This window comes from Anarrhichthys ocellatus, unplaced genomic scaffold (assembly GCF_004355925.1).
Source record: "Anarrhichthys ocellatus isolate YVR2014 unplaced genomic scaffold, GSC_Weel_1.0 scaffold22, whole genome shotgun sequence".
NCBI lineage: Eukaryota > Metazoa > Chordata > Actinopteri > Perciformes > Anarhichadidae > Anarrhichthys > Anarrhichthys ocellatus.
Window position 1 is genome coordinate 2,043,807 of NW_022280052.1, and position 18,761 is coordinate 2,062,567.

The 18,761-nt window shown below is 39.7% G+C and overlaps 2 protein-coding genes across 7 annotated transcripts in view; one reads left to right on the forward strand and one right to left on the reverse strand.

The window, feature by feature from the left end:
- The first annotated feature begins 3,365 nt into the window (after positions 1 to 3,365).
- On the forward strand, positions 3,366 to 5,782 carry insl5a (insulin-like 5a). The gene is made up of 2 exons (XM_031859719.1): positions 3,366 to 3,675; positions 5,164 to 5,782. The coding sequence occupies exons 1-2, from the start codon at positions 3,504 to 3,506 to the stop codon at positions 5,301 to 5,303; spliced, it is 312 nt and encodes a 103-aa protein (XP_031715579.1). The 5' UTR covers positions 3,366 to 3,503; the 3' UTR covers positions 5,304 to 5,782.
- Positions 5,783 to 9,421: 3,639 nt separating this feature from the next.
- Positions 9,422 to 18,761, reverse strand: part of sgip1a (SH3GL interacting endocytic adaptor 1a) — a 69,190-nt gene continuing 59,850 nt past the window's right edge. For 5 of the 6 annotated variants that reach the window (XM_031859387.1, XM_031859386.1, XM_031859385.1 and 2 more), the window contains 8 exons: positions 16,220 to 16,279; positions 15,063 to 15,174; positions 14,242 to 14,397; positions 12,712 to 12,847; positions 12,373 to 12,575; positions 11,952 to 12,016; positions 10,874 to 11,038; positions 9,422 to 10,147 (listed from right to left, as the gene is read on the reverse strand). In XM_031859387.1, the coding sequence (XP_031715247.1) occupies positions 10,125 to 10,147; positions 10,874 to 11,038; positions 11,952 to 12,016; positions 12,373 to 12,575; positions 12,712 to 12,847; positions 14,242 to 14,397; positions 15,063 to 15,174; positions 16,220 to 16,279 (920 nt within the window). In that variant the 3' untranslated portion in view covers positions 9,422 to 10,124. The remainder of the gene's footprint in view (positions 10,148 to 10,873; positions 11,039 to 11,951; positions 12,017 to 12,372; positions 12,576 to 12,711; positions 12,848 to 14,241; positions 14,398 to 15,062; positions 15,175 to 16,219; positions 16,280 to 18,761) is intronic. The other variant, XM_031859389.1, reaches the window with a different exon arrangement.

Consider the following 18,761-nt stretch of genomic DNA (forward strand, 5'->3'; position numbering starts at 1 on the left):
AAACAGTTGTATTGGATGGTATTATTGTACAGGTGTACATCATATAGTGAACTCTGTGTATATTAGCTCCACATAAAATGAAGGCTTCTTTAATAATCCAAATTGTCACTTCACTGAGATTACTTCTCTGGCTGGACCACCTGGCAGTGGGCTTCGGGACCATTTGCTTTTGGGTGTGTAGACTTTAAGTTAAGTTGTGTAATGTCTCTGTTATGATTCATATCAAGAAAAGAGACAGAAATCATAAACCTCAATCCTAGTACACAGCATTAACATACAACTAAGGAAGTGGTATAATATACATGTTGGGAATAGACATAATTGCATTTCTTCAGATAGAGGTAAAAATAAAATGGAACAGTGCGAAACATTGAAAAACAAAAAGGAGTATATAAACAATTAGAGACAAAGAGAAGAATACAATGTTTACTTGCCTCTGACTTTATTGTTTGCTTTAGAGAAAAGTGCCTTGTAAAGAAAAAATGAAGTTCATTTTGTGAAAATCAAACAGTGGTTTGGTAAAATTGATGAGTTTTTATTGAACACACTGAACAATCTTTGCCTTTCGTTGACATAATACGGTACTGCAGTCTGTGCGAGTGCACTTTTGCTGGCTTTATAGCATTTTATGTCAACAATTTGAAACCATTACTCTCTCAGTGAGTCAATGTAACATGGACACATGATGGTCAGCTCACACTGCAAACAGAGTGTCCCTCTGGCTCTTGTCTCTCAGGTGGACACTGTGGGGGACATTGTTCAGTCTGCTGTTACACACACACACAAACATACACACACTGATGTACTCCTGAGCCAATTAGGTTTGTGCCTGTTTCATCCATTTATCTATAGGCTCTTGTTGTAAGATTTGGTTTTCAGAGACTGAATGTCTCCTGAAGATATGAACAATCCCATTAGAACAGATCTTATCTGCAAACCTCACATTTGCCTATTTGCATTATAGAAAAACTTAGTTCAAGGTTTCAGGGAAAGGCAGTGTATATGTATAATGCATATATATAATACCACAGGGTATCTGGCATTTTGAATATACTGTAACATACAGTTGGGTGTAAGTTTGGTTTCTGTAGTGAAGGGGACACAATTAAGTCAGTTTTCAAACAAAAAAAGAATACTACTTCATTTGAATTAATCTGGAAAATGATTTAATATGGTGAAATCAATAATGATGCTACATAGTCTTGATAGAATTAAAAAAAAAATGAAATGCTTAATAAACACTTCTTAAAATCAACTACTACTTGTACCATAGTTCAAAATAATAATACTTTTATTCTCTGTCACAAAGCAACAGAAAATCTCCTTTGACAGGCTCAACATCAAGCAAACAATGCACATTTAAAAAGTCACAAACACACACATATGTAAAATAGGACTCCTGCTGTCCTTGAGGGGGTAGCTGAACCCCAAGTTGCTCCCCGGGTGCTGTACAGCAGCCCACTGCTCCAAAAAGCTTATATGGGTTAAATGTAGACTTCAAACGTACATGACGATTGAAAGTTGTTGTTTTTTAGTTTGGATTATGGCAGTTGTGAATCTCCATTCCCCGTCTTTGTACATTTAACTTCAATCAGACTTCAATTCAACTTTATTGTCATTAAACTTGTGTACATTGACACACAGTCTTCTGTTTCGTTCATTGATATATAAATGATCATCTCTTGCAATCCCCTTTGTAATCCCCTTTAAATCTTCACGTTTCAGTGCATATAAATTCTCAAAGTCAGTCACGACGTTATGGCCGAATACTGAACACATGTATCAGCTTTGTAATTTGATAACAGCTAACAACTTCCCACCATAATGCGGGGGAGCCTTCTCTGCTTCATTGCAGCTGCTGCTCAGAAACGAATTTCTGTCAACTTTGTAATGTTTATATGAACACAGACTGCAGTGTACTCTCTCTTCAAGGTTTGCAGAGATAACTCAAAGAAAACTAGGAGCAAGAGCAGCATCGTAAAGGTAGAAAACATGTTAGCCAGCATAGTCAGGATAAATTAATAAACCTGTCTCTGCTGATACTGCATGATAACCTCACCTGAAAAGAATGAGCTCATGAACGTGTATAGTCTGACAAAACATTTCCAACTTAAGGTCCACTTTCTGGCTTTTTGCAGAGCTTTCAAACACATCGCACAGTCTTAATCAACGGAGGGAACTTGCTCAGGTACAGTGATGGAGATGAAGCTCAGCTGTTCTGATTTCATCCACAGCACTTTTAGGACTTGAGGAATGTCAGAAGTTATGAATCTGCACAGCTAATGTTACTGTACATGCAATATTACAACATAATGTTTACTGACTCAGTGCTAAATATTTGCCTGAGGTTTCCCCAATCTGTCCGATAATGTCAACCTGAAACGAGCTGACAACACCAAGTCCCTGCATAAGCAGACTTATTTGAAAAATCGGCAGGTTGTCTAGGTCTGCAACTAAGCTAATACTATTTGTGCAAAGAGTCATTCAATTATTACTAATTTCACCTTTTAGTACCCCATTGTCTAAAATGGCTCAATTGGTTAATATGCAGAAGTAACGAAACAGTATACAAGAAATAATAAATAACTTTAAACACTTTACATGTTACTTTATAAGGGAAGTCTTGTTAGTTCTTATTGGAGTTTGGTCAAGCTCCATTAATCTGCTAAACTGGTCAATCAAGTTTTCTTTTTTATTATTAAAAGGAAAAAAAGCAACCAAAAGACTCCTAATATCTTAGAAGTTCTCCATTCTATCTTTATGTCGTTGTTTTCTAGGAACCCTAGAGTCCAGCTAAACATAATATAATTTCATTGACATCCTGGGATGGGACCTCCGCCGTTAATGATCACACTGAAATGTCGTGCTGAGTCTCACATCGCACCATCAGCAGCACCGTAATGACCTCCATAATGGGACTGTCAATATTGACTTTTTACCTCTCAAATGGACTAAACTGCTGTAAAGACAAAGACAACCGTGTCATCAAAGTGCTGTAAACACATGAAACATCTGTTTGGGAATCAATTTGCATCACTTAATTAGCCATGTGGTAGAGTGGAGGTCAGTGCAATCACAGCCTTAAATCACATAACCACAGAGGAGGCTGCACTCAACTTATGTGATCATCAAATGAAGGTTGTAAAAGGCTGATGGTTGTCACTGACGGCTAAAAATGGTGATGTGGAAACGACCGGAAACATAAAATGACTTGACTGTCATGACAGAGTGACGACTGTCTGTGTCTGTGTGTGTGTGTGTGTGGGTGTGTGTGTGTGATTGGGATGGGCTAAAGGGCCAGTTAGAGGGAGGAAGTGGAGAGATACTCAGCATTGATCAACTGAAAGGTGGACGGTATATAAAACAAGGAGATGCAAGCATCGGATTAAGAAAGAAGACTCAAAGACAGTCTGCAAGGTAACAGATAACCAACTGGAAACAGGACAGAAGTTTCAGGAACAAACCGGATCAACAGAGAGATAAACCTCCTTCAGGCATTCAGCATGCGTGCTCTGGTGGTTTTGCCTCTGCTGCTGTGTGCAGTGGTGTGTGTGGTGCAGGTGAGAGCAGAGGTGAAGGCGGTGAAGCTATGCGGGCGAGAGTTCCTCAGGGCCGTCGTTTACACCTGCGGGGGATCCCGTTGGAGGAGATTCCTCAGTGAGTCAGACATGGACGGTGAGACAAATTCCTTTTTTATTGTCGAAACAGCAGATATAGCGGTCAGTGATGAAATAAAGAGTCTAATCGAACACCTTTCGTTAGACTACCTTATTTTCTTCTTGGTTCAGGATGACAACAAAAGGAGGAATAATGCAGAATAACATAGACATGCATTTTTAAGACTATGAAGATTTAGCCTTAAAGGATAAATTCACATTTTTCCAAGTCTTTCTTAAAACAATAGGGGACCATATGAACATTGAAACAGGTGTGGCTGGCTGTAATCACTCCTTTAGTTCACACCGGCCAATAAAAGATACCAAAATCTGTAGCTCTCTCTGTTCAAATACAGTACAGTAATACGAGGCTTCAACTGTCTGAGTTTGGCAAATCAAATGGATATCTCCCAAAATTACAACCCATTTAGGAAATTCTCTCTTTTTATTACTATCCCTCCACTCCAGCTCAACAGGGAAACACACAGAGGGAATCTCACACTAACAAGGCTGTCCCTTGGAATACAGTTTTGCACAAAACAAAGTATGTTAGAAGGGAGCTTATAATGGCCAACATGAACAGGAGGAATGATTACAGCAAGAAATGTTTCAATCTTCAAATGGGCACCTGAATGTTTTGAGATGGACTTGAAAAAACGTGAACCTATCCTTTAAACTAGATGATGTTGTACACCACAGGGCTACCTACATAGGTAATTTGTACCCATAACTTATTACTTTTTTATTTTTCTACTTTTTTCTTTTGCAAAAGATATCTTGATGAGACTTACTGAATAAAAAATCCTAACATATAATTGATCTTCTTTTGACTTCTTTAAAATCACATCCAATTCATCTGACTGAATCTGTTCTTTTTGACATATTTCTCATGCCATTCATGTGTTTTGACGTTATGGTCACTGACTCACAATTTGAGTTCTCAGTACTTCACCCAAACAACATTTTTTTCATGTTTCTGAAAGTGACATGCAGCTTTCCACTGCTGTGATTTCTTGTACATGTGATGTATATTATTAATTCAGCGGCTGTAGGGCAGTGGGTGTACAGGCAGACAGGTGCCCCAGCGCAGAGACATTGTCTGCTGTTTTACCTTATTAGACTCGAGGAGCCCACATATCATGATTAAAAGCTGCAGCAGTCTGTTTAGCCCGGCAGCAGCCTCTCTCTCTGTCTGTCACACACAAACAAACCCAGTTAGCCCATCAGTCGTGCTGATTACAAAGAGGAAAGTGACACAGGAGAAGACAAATAGCACTGAGTTAATTTGTGCACTCATTTAGAGTTTCCCTATTTAATGGGAACATAGACCTCAATTACCCAAGACTGATGTGAAAACAGTTGGTCCTTCTTTATTCTATTAAAAACAATTGTGAACAAAATTACCTGAAATACCCATTTGGAGAGGGACAGTGTGTGTGTGAACCTGGTTATTGGACTGAATTAGATCAAGTGTTTCTTTAACATTTGTTGCATTTTGTTGTTCCAGGTTTGCCCACAGGGGATCAGAGCAGTTTGGAGAGTAAAGACCCGGGCTCCGAGTTGACCAAACGAGATATTAACAACATACTGACCACTGTGTGCTGCCAGGTGGGCTGCAGGAAGAGCGACCTCACCTTCCTCTGCTGAGGCCAACCCTCCCCTCTCTCTTCTTCTCTCTCCAAAATGACTGCTCTCTCCCATCTCGACTGAGTAGAGACAAAATCTGAATCAAAATGCTGATGTCTTAAAACCATATTATCACTCTATTGTATGTGCAGTAATGCTCAAACCCACAATGTCTGTAATTGCTTTTGACATTTTTACTTTAACTTGTATGGTTTGTAGATGTGAATGTGTTTCTGAACCCTAGCTGACGATATGTGCAACCATAAGAATATATTCTATTATAATATAAATAAACCTACTGAGTGGTGCAGGACTATATCATTTCCCACTCAGACATCTGTGTCTCAGCCTGGGTTTGTGTCCTGTATGTAGCCAGAATCCACAGGGTTGCAGGTTTCTAAAATGTTCTTCTCTACCTTCATGTATTTGCAGTATAGAAAACTTGAGTTTTTAAACTTATTGTTTTGCTATTTTTGTCAAATAAATGTTCTTGCACAGGTCTTACATTCTTTGAGGTGTGACATCTTTTTAAAATTGCGCTCCTGGACACTGGACACCGAACAATACTTCAGCAAACCTTTAGTCAATAAGGTTATCAAAACATCAATATGTAACAGAAAAGCCTCAAACATTAACATCCTGGTGTCTTAGACGCTCTATTCCATTCTATTCTATTGATGGAAATTAGCACGAGAGACAAAGGCTGATACGTACGTCATTAGTTCAGCAGGTATTTGTTCATAAACTTAAGTATAATGTAACCTGTGTAAAACATGGAAAGACGTGCGTACCAAATTTTGTTGGCATGCATCCAGTATTTGTTGAGGCAAAATAACAAATGTGAAGATCTAGATCACCAGAGTCGTTGTGATGCATCACCCAGGAGCCGTGCATGTCTGTTCAAATGATTGTGTTAATTTTGTCAGATCATTTACTGAATATGTGAAAGAATTGGACTCGCTGGTGGCCCTAGATGAAACTTAAGATTCATCCTCTGGGAGTCATGGATGAGGACCTCGAGGATCATTCATCTGCGGATCTTGCTGTTGTTGGGGAAAATACAAATTTTTATAGTCATGTATTATATATATATATATATATATATATATATATATATATATAACTAAATTTCTGTATGTATTCATGAGAAAGACTAAATAATACAAGGAAAACTGCAAACATAGTTCCAGTTATAACTTTTATTGGTTTTGGAAAGAAGCAAACTAAGTTTCTCAGTTCATCTTAACATTGTTATGTACTGTACAAACAGCTTGCACATGTGTTTTGAGGTTAACGGGGACAGAACCAAAAAGCATTCTGGCTTATAGCACACATAAACACACTCCCTGCTCTCTTCTCAACATTAATACAGGTTACTGACACTCAGCACAACACGTCAATTCAGTACTATCTATCATCATGGCTGCCCCACCTTTTACTTCATGCTCTGCATGCAATAATGAATTACTGCAGGACCAATTCACCACAGAGATGAAGATCTGTAAAAGCTTTGTATCCATTATCCATTTTTTAACTAGATGATGCAAAGAACTATCTGGCAACTAACATGACTTTCAAGCTGAAAGTCATGTTACTTGTAGTGTAATAATTTAAAACAGATGCATGATGGCGGGTGGGTGTGGTGGGCCTCTGTAGATAATGCTGTAGTGACTGTTGCACTGATAGCTTTAAGTTTCATCCAAGTTACAGCTTCCTGTCAGGCATGTTGATCCATCCACTCAACCATATGGACTGGAATGACTGAGAGAAAACTGTTACCAAAGTAATGTGGGAGCTAAATGGCACCAATCATTACCACCTTGCATTGATCAATTAAATGCAACCTCAGAGAAATCCACAATGCTCTTTTAGACTTAAGTCCGCACAGGAATAAATCTGATCTAAAACGAGACAAATCTGATGTTTTTATCCGCCAAATTACATATGTTTAAAAGTACGCCTGATTAAAGTACTCTATCATTTAAAATAGTATTGACTTGTTGCGAATAGTGCTCTCGTCCTAAATTCAGCCTCAAATGCTTCTACGACGGCTCTGAAAGGACCATGATTGGCTGCATTTAGCAGAATGCCGACATACAGTACAGTACGGAGATGCTTCACACACACTTTTTGTTCTTCGTGTTGAGTGTCAGAGCATTTAGGAAGTTCAACATCGTCAGCACAGTGTTTATTACACATTAAACAATATAATATTTTTTCATTTTTATCCGTTTAAAAAATATTCAGCTTATTCTCCTTAACAGAGGACTGACTGTCCGGGGTACACACACACACACACACACACACACACACACACACACACACACATAAAATACAAAAAGAAAAAGAAAAGCATTTTGGTCAACTTAACCTCGCTCCACAACCTCATTCAACTCATGTCATCTCACAGAGACCATTACAATTATGCAAAATAAAGCCATGGATTCAAGCGTTGGTTGGATGATCAGGGGTGGGCTCATGATATAATAGTTTAGGTACCACTGAGGTGAAGGGAAACAGGTCAGACATGTGGTCCAAGTTGAGGAATAACTGGACAGGTAGATGCGGGAAATGAGAATGTTGTATTAGTACAAGTGTTTTCTGATGAGGTTTGAATAATAAAAAATAAACAAGCTGCTCCCAGTCAACAAATTCTGTTCCAGTACTGGTACCACAAACGTCATGACTGCTGTTGAGGAAAACCAATTGCTTTTCTAGTCATTGTCTTGACCTTGAGGTTAAACAATTTGGGAAATACGCTGATTCACTATCTTGCCGAGTATGTTAAATGATAAGCTGGAGTCACAAGACGGTTAGCTTAGCATTAAGACTGGACACTGGGGAAAACAGTTCGCCTGGCTCTGTCCAAAAGGTGAACAAGACAGTCTTCAGGCACGCTAGCAGCTCTTGGGCACAGCAGTGCTTTGAGCTTAATGCTAACTTTCTCCTTTTCTCAATTATAATGCTAACATGCTGATGTTTAGCAGGTATAACATATACAACGTTCATCATCTTAGTTTAGCATGTTAGCAAGCTGACATTTGCAAACTAGCAATAAAAAAACAAAGTACAGCTGAAGCTGATGGAAATGCCATTAGTTTTGCAGGTAGTCCATAATCCAAAATACTCTAAATATTTGATCTGATGGCGGCGCTAGAGGAAAAGTGCAGGAATCGCCAAAGTCAGAAATGAATCATGTTATATCTTGATAACCCACAATAAAACCAGGCTAGCTGTTTCCAGTGTTTGAGATAACCGACTTCTGGCTCCCACCTCATGTCCAACAGACACATACGAGTGGAATTAACTCTTGAAAAAAGAAAACAAAATGTCAAACTGACCCTTAAAAGTGTGAACCTCGCCCATGGGTATAACTAACTCTACATTAACACTGCTTTCACAAAGCATAACACAGCATCCAGGAAGATATTTATCTTTTTCTTTAAATTACCCCCCCCCCCCTCACCCATATACATCTGAAATCTTCCGTTGCACTTGAGTTAAAAAATTATATCTGAAATAAATTCAAAAATGATACCTTATACTGTACACAGGTTACCCAACTACACAAATAACAAAAAGAAGAGAGAGATTTCAAATATTTATACCTTTAGGGGTTCTGAGTTGTGCGATACCATTCAAACTCTATTCATATACAGAATCACGTTTTATACAACAAATCATCGTCCTCAATAAATAAAAATAGAATGCTGTCATGTACTCTGGAGTCTATTGCTGCTGTCCTGGGAACAACAGAAAGGCTATCTGACAATACGAGGAAAACACCAAACGCCCTTTAAGATATATATCATTGATTTAAAATGACACTTTGTACACTTCTTTTGTTCTGACAGGAAAACAGGTGTTCATATTTTGCAACCAGTAAATTGATTTATCATTGCAGCTGCCTAACTAGCTAAAAACCCTCTCCATGTCTGTAAATCAACAGTTTGATTGACTGATCAGCGCATTTACATTAAAAAGGATGCGATCCAAAGTCATGTGACCCTGTAGTACCAGTAGGTGATGCATGATTATATAGGTTTTTTTTTTCTTCGTCTGTGTTTTTAAGCACCAACAAGAAACATCATCTTTCTTTTAACTGCTTGTGACAACATGGGTCGAAATGCATCAGTAAATGCATTTATTTTATGGCAAAAGACACACAATCGGCCACCGTCAGTGCGAGACAGTTGGGACTGCCGTCTCAGGCTTTGAGCTCAGACTCTGACAGAAGAATTATTCTAAGAGCTGATTTTTCTATCTGCTAATAAAGGTGTACAACTTACGATGTATTATCCTAGGCCCTGCTTCAACCTAAACTAGTCTAACTTTGGGAAGTTAGGCTTTGTGTCAGAGGCTACGGTGTGTGTCTGACCGCAAAGATTTTATTCATGGGTATTTTTACAGCTAAATCTTCCCGGACTCTCGACAACAAACAGCCGGTTATCCAGCGTTAAAAATCTGGCCAAAAAACTCTTTCTGTCCATGTCTTATGTCAGGCAGCTGCAGTGAAACTTTTAAACACCACCACCACACATTGACCAGAGGGGGATGGAGACAGAGGCACAGACTTCAGAGGGTGGAATAACCCAGGTGTCTAACTGCAGCAATACAGATGTCATGAAATGAATACAAATACGATAATTACATGACCTAAAACAGTTTCCACGATGCTATATGCAAGTTATACAATACTGCTGGGTAGGCTGCGGATCCGTCGTGAGGGTTCAGAAAAGGTTAATGGAAAGTCGCTTGTCTGGCGTCGGTATGTCCTCTATCCTCTGTGTCAACCTCAGTCCACTGCGATTGTTTTGTTCGACATGTTCTCAGTAGCATGGGTTAGTTGTCGGCCAGGTACTTTCCTGAAAAGCATCACCAAATGTTTAGGCGTCATGTTTCAGTCGTTTAATAGATCTATTGTTTACTTCAGTACACACTGCATGATCATGAAAATGAACCTAATACATAAAACTGAGTAGTGCAGAAGACTGAAATCAGAAACATCCTTTTTGACTGCACTGACCATAAGACTGTCACTTAAAAGATTATTATTTATACATTATTATTTTATTTTAAATGATGTTACGTGTTATTTATTTTCATTATCAATCTGCAGCAATTATAGTTTAATTCAAAAGGGATCTTAAATTTCATACAGCTGTTGACAGACTTCCAATTAAATGACAATTTGGAAAAAAATCAAGATTTTTAGCAAATATTACCTTCAAAAAAAGTGTGTATTTTCCACCCTGACAGAAAGTATATTATGTCTTGATCCACAATAATAGACAATAATACACATATCTTAAAGTATGAATAAAAATCATTAGAAAACATTAAAAAAAAGGAAACTAACTAACTTCTCTAATCTTACATTGATGTTTGACATCAAACAATGATGACGATCATGACTTTTTTATGTGGTAAATAAATGACTTTACTTGAATAAGGGAAACAAAAACAAAAAAACATCAGTGTAGGTTTAGAAAGGTTTGATCTACTGGATGAGTCGAGTTATCGTTTGACACCAGTGACATTGACAAATAACATTTGGTTTCCACATGTTGTTAGTAAAATACTAAACTGACCTGCGGCAAACCTCTTCTTGATGAGAGAGAAGCGGTATCCTGGCCCGGCCAGTTCAATGTCGCAGCCCGACAGGGTGCTGCCTTCGCTGGTGAACTGCACCGCAAGTGCAGCCGGTTTACTTGGGCCTTCTGTTAGCTGAAAGCGTGCTAACAACGACCCCACACCTGAGGGAAGATGGTGACTTTAGAAAGATGTCTGCTGGCCACTAGGAATGATTTCAAGGTGAAGGAAAAATGGTCTAATTCCCAACATTTCATACAGTGAAGTGCACGAGGGTATCAGGTTCAATGATTCAAGTGTAAGCAGCTTTTGAAACGATTGATGTGTTGGTTCTGATTCAACAAAATTAAAAATGCAGTAAGCAGCTGTAGAGGACGACAGATGTTGCTGTAGCCAACCTTTTCATGCCAATTCCAAAAATGTTTTCTGGATACAGATTTCAAGAAAACACCGAATGAGACTCATTTGACAGGAAATTACTAATCATATGAGATTTCTTTGGTCAGAGGCTATCAAACAGATACAGAGTTACATTTAAAGACATTTAAATACATAATCTAGTTTAGTGTCTTTCTTCTGGAGAGCAGGTGAGCCCCCGGGGCATTCTACTTTGTAACATATAAAACAAGCAACAGACAATTTAAAGTACATCAGATGACGTCTGACACTGATTTCTTTTATCATTAGAGAATAAGAGAAGCTCTGGAAATGGCCAAACTGCAGCGTGACATCAAACTGACAACAGCATTATAGTGGGCATTGTTTACTGCAGACAAAGCTGACAACCACTTAGGGCCCCACATTTTCCTGAGGACCTGTACTCCTAGTGCAGGTTCAGTGTTTAAAACCACACGCCTTCAGAAACTCTGTCACAACTCAAGTAAGATCAGAGCAATGTTTGTAGGCTGTGCGTGTTTTTCTTTTTACCGGGGCTATGCATACATTTTATGATAGAATACGAGTATCTGAATATAAAACTAAAAGATCTTAAAGAACTAATGATTAGCCACAGGCTGTTCCCTAAAGAATATCAATACCACTAAACAGCACATGTTACTTTTATCGTTCTGTACGTACCTCCGTTTTCAGATTTCTGAGAGATATCAGGAATCTTCCAAAGGATTCGTTGGTGCTCCGCATTCCTGTCAAGATTACAAGAGGACAGACAAATGCATTATGGGAGCTTCTTAAGACTAAGTGACCAATTGAAAGACAAAGTCAAACCATCCTAAAGTCAAAACCTTTGTGCAGATACTATATACAAATATATACAGTAAATCCTTTGTTACGGAATGAAGTGTACTTTACACTAATCATTGGTACGGTTGTGATACTGTACAAGCGTTGCCATTGTGTAGTCAGCAAAACCAACATTAAGGTAAGGAATAATTATTTCTGCAATTCTTAATATATATTTAACATATGTTGTATAGTAGTATACATTACATAGTGTATAATCTAAATGGTACTTAGCGCTATAACAAAGTTTAGACTGTACCATGCAGCAGGAGGTAAGACAGCCTGTAGTTTTGAAACCCCTCCATCGACCGGGACGAGGAACTGGACGTTGTTGAGGGCCATCGGCGTCGTCATGGCCTCCCCGTTGTATTTGTAGTCTATCCTCAGGTCAGTGCTGGTGGGCTCACATCTCCAGCTCACCGCTAGATTCAACGGAATCGACTGGAGCCCCTCTGTTGATACCTACACACGGACAGGAAACGTTTAGGGATTACAAATAATGTCACGTTGCTCCTGCAATCTATATAAGCACCCCCCCCCCTGTCTATCTCTTTGCTTAGTGATGTCAAGTTTTAACTCCACAGGGGGTCGAGCTCACCTGGTACTTGAGCATGTCCACGTTGTAGTATGTCGCCTGAGGCTTCTGCTCTGCCACCTTCTTTAAATGGGATATCAGGTTTGGCATGTTCACCCAGAAGTCCTTGGCATCTGCCTTGGCTTGTGTGGTGGTGTCGCTGGTAGAAAAGCATGATCGAAATATGGCATTTTATACGTGATATCTGGTGAATACATGATTACCTGAGGAATTTGATGTTTCCTATCTTGTAAAATTAGAGTGCAGCATCCAGCGTCTCAGTTTTAAGGAAATGTTTGACCAGGAAAACAAACTGTTTCATTTCACAGTGAGCCACAAGAGGTCGGGCTTTACACTGATTTTACAGACGTGAACTAAACCGGGTTTAAGAAAATAATCGAATAAAAGACTTCTTGCAGAAGTTATCATTTGCTATTTTAAAAGGGACATATTCTATGAATATAATTTAGTAATGAATCATATGTAACAGCAATCATTTTACAGCTGTGAGTCAATACACGTTTAGTGGTATCGAGTGATTTCTGATTTGCTTATTAACATTTAAATACTTTTTTATGGGTCTGTCTGGGAAGTGTTTTTGGAGTGTTTTGCGAACATGAATCAAAATATTAAAACAAAAGACGATAAACAACAAAAAAGGCAGACCTCTGTTCAGAGCAGTTGGCCTGAACACTCAGATGACCTCATGATGACTCAATAGGCTGTCAGCACTGTCTGAGATGATCTTAAGTTTACTCATCCTCGCCATCAACCAAACTTTTCCATACGAGATCATGAATGTTTTACGAGCCATATGTCAGATAGTTTAACCAGTTTAAGTCCCTATCCCAAATACTGTATGTACATATGTACATCTTGACTTTGTTAGTTTTTAGTGAAAAATGAACTATATGTTTAAAGTTTCACTTTGTTTTTATGCCACTTTGTGCATTTTAAACATTTTGCCTTTTAATGTTTCTTTCGGATCATGTTAATCGTGATGTTAATCAGCTCATGCTGTTGTGTATATTATACATTCTTTTTATAAAACACATTACATTTTCCTTGTGTGAACTGTGATATATGAATAACGTTCGCTCTGTTACTATAACATACAGTAAGAGTGATAAGTAGCATCTGTTGTGTGTAAACAAATATTATTATAAGGAAAAACAAACAATAAATTGGAAACAAACAAAGTTGATTAGCAGTTTGCATTAACTAATCTTTACACAAGAAGGTGACTCATTTTGAATGCATGATGCAACATGCTGTTTAGGTGAAATTATTATTAATAGAAATGATATGCACAGTGAGTCTTTGATTTGGTTTGAATGAAATTTAGTTAAATTATAAACATTCATAACAAACAAAAAATGTAATATTAATATAATTAATTCCAAGATGGACAATAAAGCGTTCAGACTTGAACTAGGCATGTAAGGTGGAGCCAGTGAGAACATCTTTTCACCTCTTCACTGCCTCCGGTGAATAAAAGGTACATTTGTTATTTGTTTTGAGAGTGAGGTGGTGAGTTCACAGTGGTGTCATTACCAGCAGAGGAGCTGGGGGTTAGGCAGCACATGCTCCAGTCGGCTGTAGTTGGTTATGCTGAAGGTTAGCACGGCGGGGGACGGGTTATTGGCAAAGTGCCGCGTGATGCCCGCCGGAAACGACAAAACCATCTCACCTATGACCTTCACAACACACCTGATAGGAAGAGGAAGACAACAAGTGTGTTAGAGAGACAGAAACTCTACACTGCACACTTGCACATATGTACTTGTAACAATGTGTACTAATACTTCTTCTCCACTCTCCATGATAACAAAGCAAATTCCATCTGTTGATCAAGGCCATGAAATATAAGGAGCTCCAAAGTGTTCAATATTGAATACATACATAAAGAATCACATCAATAAAATTATGGAAAATACGCATTATAATAACATATCAAAAACAGTGTTAAACCTGCCTGTGAATAACGTCAGCATGTATGTAAACAACCAATAACAGCTTTATAACACATATTGATTGCAATTATGTAAAAGTCATTCATAAAGTGTTTACACTACAGTTACAGACGCTTCATGCGAGAAGTTAGAATTGTTGACAAAAGAGAAAGTCCCTATGTCTGTTTACAACCACAGAGTTGTGTGTTTATAAAAAAAACAGTTGAAATACTTCTTAGAAATGTTAATTAGGAAGGGGATGAAGTAAAGTATGACCAAATCCAGCATTATGCTGTACAAGCTGAGTTCACATCAGCCACACATGAAAGAAGTCATGAAAAGTGCGGTCCAGCTCAGGACATCTTACTGTCATACGTCATGTCAGGATATGCTGTGAACATGTGGAGCTATTTGTTGACCTACTTGCTGGGATCAGCTCCTTTAAAGAAGGCGTTGACCGTCTCTGTGAACGCAGCTGCCACAGGAAGAGTGTCCTGAGCCCCCATGGTGAGAGGACTGGGCCCTCTGGAGCAGCCTGGAGGCAATACGCACACACACACACACACACACACACACACACACACACATACAAACGCACGTTGAAATAGTCTGAATATGGCAAGACACACACTCAACCAATGTCAATAACTAAACATCCAATGTGCTGAATTCGCTGCCATTTGCTATGTTTTCTGGTTGTGATAGCCAAAGGCAGGGCTACATGAAACATCAGTGTGTATTAGCTTCAACCCAGTATACAATACAACAGACAAGGAATAGATACATATTTCAACTCCCAAACCAGGACTCTACCATCTTCTCTCTACTCTTCCTGAACAATAAAGTGTGGATGAAATAAGAACTACACACAGTGGGATGAAATTAAACTTTAAAGGTATTTGAAATGAGAACAATATTTGTGTTAGTAAGGTGGCATGAAAACAGCAGGTTATGTGTGAAGAGGATAGACATTTCTCTCTGTTCTGTGACTGTGAAATAATTAAACCCAACATATAAACATTACTTCAAATAAAACCGTCTTTTATGATTTTTTATACAGTATGTTACACTCTTAATTTTAATTGAATAAGCACAGGTAGATGAGAAATGAAAGACAGAGGTAAGGTAGATGTAGAGAGAGACTGAGAGAGATGTGCATGCTTATTCCAGACATGCTGTTAAAGCTGAATTATTCTGACAAGATCAAAGAAGATCAGAGAGCCCGAAGATCAAACCAAAAACCAAACGACCAAAAGTGACGGCAAAGAGATTAGTAAAGTACAGGAAGAACGATGAATCTTCGGGGAATGGAAGGCGGTCAGAGCGCAGACGAAATGAGAATGAACAATGTCAGGAAGAGAAGGCAGAAGAAGATATGATGAGACTGCATAGTTGACTGCTAATGGTGGAGGGGGGCTCAGCCAGGAGTTAGCATGGCGTGGGTTAGGGCGATGGAGGGATTGAAAAGGAAGGAGAGGGAAGGGAGGAAGGAGAGAAGGGCCAGGTCAGGGGGCGAAGCTTGCACAAATGAGCCTCAGAAGAGTGAGTGTGCACGCTACCCTGGTGCAGAGACAACTTACCTTCAAAGGTTAAATAAAACTTCCCTCTGTCAAACCATACAAGGGACGGCTGGTCATTCTCTGTGTGGGGTTGAGGGGTGGAGGAAGGAAGGGAGGTGGGGTCCGGAGAAAGGGAGGAGGGAGGAGGAAGAGGGATGAAAGGGAGGGGAGTGGGTGAGGAGGGGTGAGAGGGGGGGGAGGAGAGAAGGACAGTAGCGTGAGTCTCACATGGCAGGTCTATCACACGTCAGTGGGGTGAAACGTGGAGGTGGAGGCCGGGGGCCAAAGAGGGACAAGCCGAGACAGAGCATGTGACAACACGGTTGATGTTTTTTTGGTGGTTGCTTGCATGCACGAGGAAAGACAGGAGTCCGGTGGAGTGAGGGCCAGGTGTGTACTGCTGGATGTTAGCAGCTACATTTACAATTAAGGAGAGAGGAAGTCCAGCCTGAGGAGGGCAAAAGAGGCAGTTCTGTAGTTGCCAGTGTGTTCTCTATTATGCAACATAAGAAAATGGTAATTCTACACCAATGTGTGGCAATTTTAACTGGCACTACTTTCTTCAAAAGTGGCAGATTGTTCATATTGCGTTTATCTATTTCAGGCATTTTCTCTCTGTCTTACTGTGCTCACATTTTCCTCCAGGCCTCCACTACTTAAATATAAAACAAATGGAAGCAGACTGTCGTGTATAAAGACACCCTGCAGGGGGCAGCCATGAGACTAAGTGAGCAGAGACAGGGAGGGACTGTGGTGCACAGGGAGTGAGAGATGCTACGTCCCAATTTCAGGGGCTGGATCCCCCACGAAACACAGACTATGAAGGTGAAGACAGTCTCGCCTCACAGAGACAACAACTAAATGCTTTCAGAAAGTCCGGGTTAACTTTCATTGCAAGTCCCTCCAACTAGAACTAGACATACATTTGCTAATAATAATAACTTAATAGGAGAAAATCAAAAAACACATTTCCTCTTCACATGATATTTTTTTCCTACTAATCTCTAATGATTCCTTTTCTTTAAATTGTAAAACACTAGATTGTTTAAGCCTCTCAGGAATATAATAAACATTTGAGAAGGAGAAACTATTGCACTTGCCGCAGGTCACAGACATATTAAAGCTGTGATGAGAGGTCACGTGGAGAAGCTGCTTCAAGTGAAAAAAGTGGATTACAGGATATTGTAGGCTGCCTCATTACTCTGCTGCATTTCGAAGAGCCTTTCAAAGCTTCTCTGGCCGGTCATGATGTATTTAGTAAACAAAATCAGACTTTGGAGAATCCAGCCCCTGAACAGGGATGCAGGTGCAGTTTGACTAGAACAAGCACTACCTGGGATCGTGTTTACATATGGCGGTATTTCCTAAATGACAAAAAATGAAGCAAAAACATTACTTTTCCAATGTCAGATTTGTGCCTTGAAGTTTGACACAGAGCAGAGCAGGCCTGTTCTTGTCCATATTGTTTTTTTTGATGCAGTGAAGGTGTGTTGTTGAGTGAGTGGACTAACAGAGTTGTTGGGTGATGGAGCGATGAGAGCAGTGCGGCGCTTCATGAAGAGAACAAAAGGGCAGGTGTTCAGATGGAGAAGGCGGGGTTTAGGGGTTGTAATTTTCTATGGCTTGAGGGTGCATGAGTGGCAGGTGTGACAGGTGGGCGTCAGGGGTCAAGTGTGGGAGAAGACCGAGGCTTTAGGGCCAGGTGGAGATTGGCTGAACTTGAGGCTGTGTCGTGCTACTCCAGCGGTAGACAGAGGATGGCATGAATACCAAACAGCTGCTGCTTGTCTAATTCAGCCTAATTCTCATGCCAGACTTCAAACACACTCTGGGAGCAGCAGCTCTGATCTGACAGTATGTGTCAAAGTGTGCGTCTGAGTGTGTGTGTGAGTGTGAGTGTGAGAGAGAGAGAGAGAGAGAATGACAATATGGATCCCAAGGGTCCACAGATAAGGAGCTCTTCAGACACGCTCATTGAACACGCAAACACACTGTGGTGGTGCAGACTGAGAGTAAAGGTATCTGGGAGGGACTGCACTGCACTGCACTCTGCACACACACACACACACACACACACGATGTTGCCAAGAGAAGAGACACACGGTTGCCATGGTGACATGGCGAGACAGCCACTGGTGCACAGTCATAAAAACAGAGAGAAAAGTCTGATGAGCGGGCAGATGGGCAAAGGGGAAGACACTCAAACTTTTTTTTTTGTAGAAAAACAAAAATATTGTTATGCAATAGATGCAGCTTTTTGTGTCACCGCTGCTTTCACTTATTTTTTCTGGCAGGTAACAAGAGAGATACAACAGAGCGAGAGAGAGAGAGAGAGAGAGGCTATTATATCTATTAAATACTTGGCGAATGTGTGGAAAGGTACGAGTCAGCAAAGGCAAAACAGTGAAGAGAAATTACTATTTTAGTGAATAATGCTGCCACATTTGAAAAGAATGAAATGAATGTGTCCCTACTCTGCAAGCAAAACCTGAAGCAGACAAGTCAAATAAGAAGGTATTAGGATAATGACAAAGAGGTGGTCTTTTAACATGTCTCATAGTTT

Excerpts from the sequence above, each read along its gene's own strand:
- insl5a (XM_031859719.1), top strand. The coding sequence starts at position 3,504 with ATGCGTGCTCTGGTGGTTTTGCCTCTGCTGCTGTGTGCAGTGGTGTGT. Across the intron at positions 3,676-5,163 it reads CAGTGAGTCAGACATGGACG|GTTTGCCCACAGGGGATCAG; the intron begins GTGAGACAAATT and ends TTGTTGTTCCAG.